General features: G+C 46.6%; 1 protein-coding gene across 1 annotated transcript; it reads left to right on the top strand.

The window, feature by feature from the left end:
* Positions 1-3,716: 3,716 nt before the first annotated feature.
* On the top strand, positions 3,717-9,123 carry AVPR1A (arginine vasopressin receptor 1A). Its single transcript, XM_064448587.1, has 2 exons — positions 3,717-4,853; positions 6,190-9,123. The coding sequence occupies exons 1-2, from the start codon at positions 3,839-3,841 to the stop codon at positions 6,471-6,473; spliced, it is 1,299 nt and encodes a 432-aa protein (XP_064304657.1). The 5' UTR covers positions 3,717-3,838; the 3' UTR covers positions 6,474-9,123.
* Positions 9,124-9,420: the final 297 nt, after the last annotated feature.

The raw sequence follows: 9,420 nt of genomic DNA, 5'->3' as shown, positions 1-9,420 counted from the left end.
TGGCAACCTTTCAGAATTTTACAGAAACCTGTCTGCCAGCAAAGAATGCACTAGAAACCCTTGCCATCCTTACTTTTTTACAGAAGGGTGCGTGCCTAGTGAGAACAAATAAAGGCTTTTTGCAACAGCAACCTCGATTTTCTTTGCCAAGACTTCAGCTCCAAGCTGAGCTCCAGGTGAATCACAGGGCAAAGGTGTTCGTTTTCTCTAGCAGCCTTCCCAGTGACAATTTTTCTCTTTATAAGGGTATTCTACAAGTTTTCTGTTAACTGCTTTTTCCCCAAGTTGCTCTCCATGTTACAGCTTTCTGTGGGCAGAGGAACCCTCTCCACGTCTGGTCAGATAGGAGAGCATTACTTGTCCAGCTTCATAAAGGACACCTACCTGGAAAACTGAAAACTACACCGATTGATTTGAACAACAGCATCTTATCTAAGGCTTCCCCTATTTACACACCGATACTGTTAGAATTAAGCAAACAAGATCAAGCTACACGCTGATTAAACTGGTATAGAAACCTCAAGAGCCCTGAATTTGCTCAATATCTAGAGCAGGAGGACATTTTTGAAGTACTAGATATAAATAAAACTCTCCGCTGAATTACTTAGGTCTGTTGAAAGAAACAAATTTGCAACAGCCTGGTTAGATATATTATCCATAAAAACATCAATATTGGCTAATTTGGGGAATGGGGAAAAAAAGGCATAAAGACTAGCCCGAGGTTACTTCTGTCTGACAGAGTACAATGCGGCAAAAATCAGTATTAATTTCATGCTTAACATTGCACGTAATCACTAGGTACAGCCTAGTGCAATGATGCTGAGGCAAGTTTCCAGCCCTTTGCTCTGAAAACATTCTTACAAACACTATTCAGAGGAACTGGCTTTGGGTTGGGAAGGGATATATGAGATGATGTGGGCTTGACAAACTCAGTACTTTGAACTAGCACAATCACCCTTGTCTTTTTGTCTGGCTGTTATAAATACGACTTCTTATGCCTGAATTTTTCACTTCTTCTGTTAATGGAATGACATACCCAGTAGCGAGTAGAAGAGCTCTATGATCCTTACATGGTTCCCACAGCAGAAAACCTGTTAGGAGAGTTTCCTGAGTGACACGATTTATCCACGCAGCATTCAGCTCCTGTAAAGCATGTCAGAGAGACAGGCAAGGAATTCCTCTCACGGCAGGGTATGATGCCGTGGATGTGAAAGAGGCCTTGGTAGCTGTGCGGTATTGTGAGATATATGACACATGGCTTTAATTTCTGTTTGACCTGAAACCTACAGTCACACACATTGATGTGTTGCGCAGTTCATCGGGTTTCCTAGGCCTAACGCAATGTGTAGCTAAGGTAACATTATGAATCTGGTGTTAAAAAGTTGGGAGACTGTGTGTGCGTGAGAATGTGAGTTTGACTTACAAAGATTTTGACTCCACAAAGTTTTACTTTCTAACCAATACCTTCAGTAATGTTTACAACATACAGTGGAATAGGCACTAAGCTGTGAATAATGCACGGAGCAGTTCATAAAAAATAGGCTTTGGAATTGTCATGGTTTTAGCTGAGATGGAGTTAATTTTCTTCACTGTATCTGGTACAGTGCTGTGTTTTGGACTTAGTATGAGAATAATATTGATAACACACCGATGTTTTAGTTGTTGCTAAGTACTGCTTACACTAGTCAAGGACTTCTCCCACCTCCCATGCTCTGCCGGGTGCACAAGAAGCTGGGAGGGGAGGGGGCACAGCCAAGACAGCAGATCCAAAGTGACCAAAGGGATTTTTCATATCATATGGCACATCTTGCTCAGTATATTAACGGGGGGGAGTTGGCCGGGAGAAGCAGTGATTGTGGCTCAGGGACCAGCAGCATCGGTCGACAGGTGGTGAGCAGTTACATCACTTGTTTGGGTTTTTTCTCACTGTCCTCCTAAGGTTTCAGCACTCACTTTCTCTTGCATTATTTTCCTTTTCACTATATTATTATTATTGTTATTACTATTACTGTTTATTTTAATGATTAAACTTTTCTTATCTCAACCCACGAGTCTTCATACTTTGGCCCTTCCGATTCTCTCCCCCATCCCACGGGGCGGGGGAGTTAGCAAGCGGCTGTGGTGTGTTTAATTGCTGATTGGGGCTAAACCAGGAGAGGAATAAAGGCACCTTTAAAGAAATAAGTTTACTGGAAACTTAACACAGCCATATTTTTTGTCTGTATTCCAAGTTTTGGGTTGTTTGGTGTTTTGGTTTTTTTTGTGTGTGTGTGTTTTTACAGAAAAGCTCAAGCCAATTATTTGCACTGTTGGAGCAGGTGTCCTAGACTACTGGCACTGACACCCAAGCAAAGGAAGGGTAGTGGCAGGCCGGTGTGGGTGTACGTACCCTCTTACAGGCTAATGAGCCCAGAAAAAGGCAAAAAGCCTGGAATAAAGCCTCGCGCAATTCTAGCATGTTCGGAAGCTTATCATCCTCTTGTGTTTTAAGCTGGAAGACTCTTCCGGAGTAAAAACTTTTGGAAACATCTTTTTAATCAAAGAAGTATGAATGAATCTTTAAGTCTTCACCCTTTTCCTTTCTCCCTGCAAAACCAGTAGGAAAACCGCCACATCTTTCTTGCAACTAAGTTTAACTCCAATTGCGTATGAGCAGATGCAGAAAGTTTTATAAAAACAGAGCAGGATTGGCATATGATGTAGCATTCCTTTGTTAATATCTTTTGGATTTTTGTGGAACTGAAGGAAACAGTTTCTAAACAAAGGGTCAAATTCAGGTTCTGGTGAAATCAGGGTATAAACTCATACTCATGGCAACGGGACCAGAATTTGCACCAAGTCCGCTCTACCAAGAGGAGGAAAATACTTCAGCTCGAATGTGTTTAAAACAGAGATTTAATTGACCCGCTGCAAGGAGCTTTCTAGGGAGTGAGGAGATTGTGACTGTGTTTGCAGAAACGTGATTTTTAGACCTATATGCCAACATCTGGAGGACATTTATTGTCCTAGGTGACATCCTGAAACCTTTAAAAACATGAGGTGTAGTGAGTCGCTTTCAAACTCTGTCCTGTTTTTTCTAATCATTCGCTTTGCTGGGGCTCGTCCCAGCACGACTGTGAAATGCCGAGCGCCCGGACGGGATCTCCCTCAGAGGCGAACCAGCACTTCTCACCGACCGGGCCCTTTGCCTTGGACAGAAGCGGGCTGGGGGGCGCCTGGATCGATACGGACAGACCTCCCCCTGCCCTGCATGGCCGCGGCAACATTTTTACTCTCAGTTAAACTTTTGCAGCACTGCTTGAAGCGGCCTCGAGGGATCCCAGCCCGGCAGCCCAGCCCGGGAGCCCAGCCCGGCAGCCCAGCCCGGGAGCCCAGCCCGGGAGCCCAGCCCGGCAGCCCAGCCCGAGCAGCCCAGCCCAGGAGCCCAGCCCGGGAGCCCAGCCCGAGCAGCATTTCCCGCTTCCCCGTGCGCCCTCCGGGCTCCGCCGAGATCACGGAAGAGCTGCCGGACCCCATCCCCTCTCGGATCACCACTTTTTTGGGCGGATCAGCCCCCGGTCCCCCTCGGCGGGGCGCTTCCCCCCCTCCCCAACCGGGGGCGGGCGGCCGCGGGGGGCGGTGGCGGCGGCCGGGGAGGAGGGGGCTGGCGTTAGGGGCTGGGCTGGCGCTGGCAGGGCCGGCCCGGCTTCGCCGCGCCCGGCTTCGCCGCGCCTCGCCTCCCGCGGCGGGGGATAAAGGCACCTGGCCGGGCGCTGGGCGCCGGCGGAGCGGGGAAGGCGGCGGGCAGGGTCAGCGGCCGAGCGGAGCGGGGGTCGGGCCCCGCCGCGCAGCCCCCTCCATGCGCCTGGCCAGCGGCGCCGGCTCCCCCCGGGCGGCTCCTTCGCCCGGGAACGGCAGCCGGTGGCGGGCGGCGGAGCCCGACGGCGGCGGGAGCAGCCCCAGCCCCGAGGCGTGGTCGGGGTCCCCCAACGGCAGCCTGGGGGGCTGGGACCCCTTCGGGCGGGACGAGGAGCTGGCGAAGCTGGAGATCGCCGTGCTGGCCGTCACCTTCGCCGTGGCGGTGGTGGGCAACGGCAGCGTGCTGCTGGCCCTGCGGCGCACGCCGCGCAAGGCGTCCCGCATGCACCTCTTCATCCGCCACCTCAGCCTGGCCGACCTGGTGGTGGCCTTCTTCCAGGTGCTGCCCCAGCTCTGCTGGGAAGTCACCCACCGCTTCCACGGCCCCGACGGGCTCTGCCGGGTCGTCAAACACCTGCAGGTCTTCGGCATGTTCGCCTCGGCGTACATGCTGGTGGCCATGACCGCCGACCGCTACATCGCCGTCTGCCACCCGCTGAAGACGCTGCAGCAGCCCACCAAGCGCTCCTACGGGATGATCGCGGCCGCCTGGGCGCTCAGCCTGCTCCTCAGCACCCCGCAGTACTTCATCTTCTCCCTCAGCGAGGTGGAGCGCGGCTCGCAGGTCTACGACTGCTGGGCGCACTTCATCATGCCCTGGGGAGCCCGCGCCTACATCACCTGGATCACCGGCGGCATCTTCGTCGCGCCCGTCCTCATCCTCGTCACCTGCTACGGCTTCATCTGTTACCACATCTGGCGCAACGTCAGGGGCAAGACGCGCCCGGGGGAGGCGGCGGCGGCGGCGGCGGGCGGGGGGCGGCGGGCGGGCGGCGGCGGCCCGCGGCGGGGGCTGCTGCTCGCCCCCTGTGTCAGCAGCGTCAAGACCATCTCCCGCGCCAAGATCCGCACCGTCAAGATGACCTTCGTCATCGTCTCGGCGTACGTCGTCTGCTGGGCGCCCTTCTTCACCATCCAGATGTGGTCCGTCTGGGACCAGCGGTTCCCCTGGGTCGGTAGGTGACGGGGCGGGGGGCACCGGGAGGGCACCCCGCCGCTTGCCCCCCGGCCGCGGTGGCACACGGTGGGGTCCTCCGGGGACGTCCCGAGTCGAGCGGGGGGGAAGACGGGCCGCGGAAGCCTGCTTTCCTCTAACTGCTCTGGATGGGCATTCTCTGCTGTCTAATAATGGGGTTGAGCACACCCTGAACCCTTCCTGTCAATAGGGCAGTCGCCCCTGAGTAGCTCCTTTAGTCAGGCGCCGCTTCTCGTGAAACAGTGGCAATTCGGTATTTTGGAGATACCTGTCCCTCTGTTAAATCTGGAGGAAAATGATTGATGAGTTTAAAAGTTACTACTTGGGGAATGACAGGCAACATAGTAACATATACCCTAATTCCTCATAATGAAAAAGATGCAAATCAAAATGTTGGAATCCATAGGTTTTTTGTTATTTTTTTCATATCCCCAAGTTATCACTGTAGTGAGAGCATTGATTGCCCCTAATATCAGACTGAAGTCAAGCCTAAAATGCAGGTCTTTACAGAGAAATAAAGGCTTGCAGTAGACAAATAGCTTTTTTTTAACTTCAGAAGAAATGCAAACTTAACTGAACAGATGGATATTGGTAGTTTTGTTTGAAGAGGTTCTTTAAATCTGTGGAACTGCGTAACACAGCAATTATGCTTCTTTGAAGATTCAATATTTACAAAGAAAGATCGCTAATAATTGATGAGACTAAATGTGTATTTAGAGTATTTGATAATTTAACTAGTTATTGAAGGTAGAGGACCACAACTGTTTCACTACACAGTGCTAACTTCTGTTTTTCCCTCAAGTAAAATTTGTTCAACCTCTGAAGTCCAGATTTGATTCACAAGCCAGTAGCTGAGCATTCCACACTTCTCAGCATGAAAATGTCTATGGCAAAAATTAAGTATTACTGAAATCAGTGGGAAATCAGTGGGAATTTTGCCACTGCCTCCCAGGGTAACCAATTTTTTAAAACAAAAGTCTGAGTAAAAACTTTTCAGTATTTAGAGTATGAGCTTATCAACACATGGATAAACATTAGTGGAAATGGGACTAAAGCATTGCTTTGGATGGATTGTCCCATAACTTCTTCTGTCACAGGTTTTTGAAGTCTGTTCAGACAAATTCTCGTTGACTTCAATGGCAGCCTTACATAAATAAGAACTTTCCTGATTATGTCCTCATTAATTTCAAATGCTGCTGCTCAGCTTTTAGAACTAGAATTATTCAGGAAAATATATCTAACGGTTAACGGAGCAATTGACTGAACGGTGTGAGTGTTCTTTTTGTGATTAAAGTGCCTTCTTCCCCCCTCCCCAGATTCTGAAAACACTGCAACTACCGTCACGGCTCTGTTGGCCAGTCTGAACAGTTGCTGTAACCCGTGGATCTACATGTTCTTCAGCGGGCATCTCCTGCAAGACTGCATACAGAGCTTCCCTTGCTGCCAAAAAATAAAGCAAACGCTGAGTAAAGAAGATTCAAACAGCAACAGCAGGCGACAGACTTCTTTTACCAACAACAGAAGTCCAACACACAGCTCGAACACCTGGAGAGAGTCGCCCCACTCCAAATCGACCAGCTTCATTCCCATTTCAACCTGAGGCAGGCCATGGGGCAGGCAGGGCTTGCAGCCTCATAACAGCACTTGGGAAGGTTATGGCGTAGCACTTTACACTGGTCAAAGGCACCAGTCATGGTAACGAGGAATGACTAAGGTGGCCATAAGACAAAATGTGCCGCATTGCTTGATAAGCTGTTCTGCAGTGTATAAATTATTTCCTGAAAGATATTTAGGACTTGGGCAACTGATCTGGATTGCAAGACAACAATAAAGCAATTATTTTTCTAAATAGAATTTATTATTTTAAATCTTTTTTGTTTTGAAAATACTAAGTGCATTGTTTGCTTGTTGTTCAAAGCAGTAAAAAAAAGAGTTGGTGTGTGTTGGGGTAATTCCGCTCTTTAGTGTTAATGCCTAAAACTTCTCATGATTGTCTGACGAAGTCACAGGGTGGGAAGATGATATGACCAAGATCACAATTTAGTCTTAAACGCTAAAAGAAAATAGTTGGGAAAAAGCCCTGACTGTCCAGATACGGAACATGGTTAGACAGGCTCTGAGTTATTGGGAATTTAATTGATCATACTGCTTTATCTTGCAAAGGTCTAGCAATTTTCAGTTAATGAAATTTAACAGCCCTTGTAAAGGCAAATCCTTCAGTGCTGTCGATGTCTGTATGTGTATTGTGGGTTTTCATTTTTAGGGTGACATTTCCTCTTCCCTTCATGTTGGTGGAAGTTATACAACATATTTTTTTGTGTGTTGTTGCACCTACCTTGATTTTTTTAAACTAATTTTTAAAATATATTGATAAATAAGCATGCTCAGCTATGACTAGCTCAGCCCTGTTACAAACAGGTACACCAAGAAAACTCATCATGATGACCAGAGCTACTTGCTTTATGGGTAAGAATTTCATCTTTTCCTTTTTCTTCACTAAGACGGCTAGGATCAAGTCACATTTGGTTGTCAAGCAAATAGCCCTATAAATTCAGGAGAATGTGGCTGTTTGGTAAGAGCAGAAGAATCAGTATATTCCAAGACACAGATGTGAGAATCAAACTTAAAAGTCTTCTGGGAACATATAAAAATTGTCAGTGTTTTTGGTTTGGGGTTTTTTTTTTGGCAGATAATGACAATGCAGTCTTTGAAATTGGCCGTAAACTGTAATTAGAAGTCATCACAACACATTTGCTGACTATCAAGCATTCAAGGTGTGCTTGTTTCACTTCAGTCCATGCCAAGTCAAATATAGTTCCTACAGCTTGTAACTAATCCTGGTATGTCTTTCTATGGAGCCTGCCTTTTACCTGGAATCGTGTTTTGAAGCTCCCTGAATAAGTTCTGCTGTAGTTTTAAAGTCCTGAGGATCTCTTTGAGAAGCACAGCTACCTATCCACTCCATTTTCCTGAGCTCTCTGGATCCTGAAATCCATGTGTTCCCCTGGCAGTACCCAGGACTTCTGATGCAGTCCCAGCTGGCTTGCTGGAGCACTGGGACACATGCACGGCTGCACCACATGCATGCTTCTGCTTGCAAGGAAGAAACTCAGCAGCAGGTTTCTCTCTTTCCCACCAAAACCAGGCAAACAAGATTACTTTTCTAATTGCTTGAGGAGAAAAAAAAACCCCGGGGCCACACTGGGGCTTTCACTGAGGATGGTGCTGGCCCTGTGCCAGTCACAATAATGGTAGCAGAAATTAATAGATCTAGATGCAGGATAAGATCATATTCAAACTGTTGTCCTCTCCAGAAGCTCCCAGACGTATTAATGACTATTCCAGGCAAAGAATAGGGAAGATTATAGCTCAAAAATAAACCAATTTAGATTTTGTTGTCACTAAATAAAATCTTGGCTCTTCCCCCTACATTCTTGTTATCATTTTCTGCTCTTCGGGAGGGCAATCTGGTCTAAAGTTTTGTTGTTGTTCAAAACACTAGAACCCAAAGGACAGCATAGTGGAATGGCTTATGTTTAACAGACTATCTTTTTGACCACCTTTAGCGCACAGATGTGACTACAGCTCTCACCAGTCCTGTGTGAAGGTTTGTGAAGCTGAAGTTATATTTTAATGCAAACAAATGCATGCAGTGGCGCTGGCTGTGTGTGTGTATTTGTGCACATTGTATGTACAGCATATATTTCGCAAGTAGGTAATTCACAGTTACTGAAATTGCAAGTGTTTCAAGTTAAGTACACTATCCTTTGCCTAGTTTTCTATTTGTGTTACTACTTTCTTTGTACATAAAATATATATTAAAAAGCACTTAGCTGTACTAACAGAATTTTCATGTTTGTGGAATTAAATTATTTTTCTATGACACTTTCTATTCAAGCAGAGAAGATGACAAGAAAACAAATGTAGAACAATGTTGATAATAAAACTAAGCTGGGAAATGACCAATATATATAAAAAAGTAAACAGTAATTTGCAGTTTCTTCCGAATATGTTACAAAATCTAGGCTTACACTCGGGACTTGTCAGCATAAATGTACCCTGTGAGTGTTCTGCTGTTTCTGTAATTAAATTGACAACACTATTCAGCAGCATTTGGATTCCAGGCATTTTTTTTCAAATACTGAGTTTTGTGTTTTCACGTAATTGTAATGTTGGGATATACAGCCCATATTTCTAATTGTTCACCTGTGGAGATGAGGGGTCTTTTAACAGCTGCTTTGGGTTTTCATGAGGGCACACTAATGAAAACAGCAGGAAACAAGAAATCGTGAAACCATTGCACATGGTTTAAAACATGGAAATATCCTCTAATAAACCTGTATATTTGTTTGATGAGAAGCATTTTGTTTCTTTCACTTGACTAGATTTTGCACGGCCAGAAACCTATTTGGTGATACTCTCTATATATGACAAAATGTAAAATTTCTTCCTTAATTTTATGAGTTGCTTCCATGAAAAGCTTTAAGGAGTGAACAAAACTAAGAAGTTTTTCCGTTACATGTAGTGCACGAAGGACACGTGCCAAG

The sequence above is a fragment of the Phalacrocorax carbo genome, chromosome 1 (assembly GCF_963921805.1).
Source record: "Phalacrocorax carbo chromosome 1, bPhaCar2.1, whole genome shotgun sequence".
Taxonomy (NCBI): Eukaryota; Metazoa; Chordata; class Aves; order Suliformes; family Phalacrocoracidae; genus Phalacrocorax; species Phalacrocorax carbo.
This window is presented reverse-complemented; position numbering and strand designations above follow the sequence as displayed.

Coding starts and splice junctions, on each gene's coding strand:
- AVPR1A (XM_064448587.1), top strand. CDS start 3,839: ATGCGCCTGGCCAGCGGCGCCGGCTCCCCCCGGGCGGCTCCTTCGCCC. Junction 4,854..6,189: donor CCAGCGGTTCCCCTGGGTCG/GTAGGTGACGGG, acceptor CCCCCTCCCCAG/ATTCTGAAAACACTGCAACT.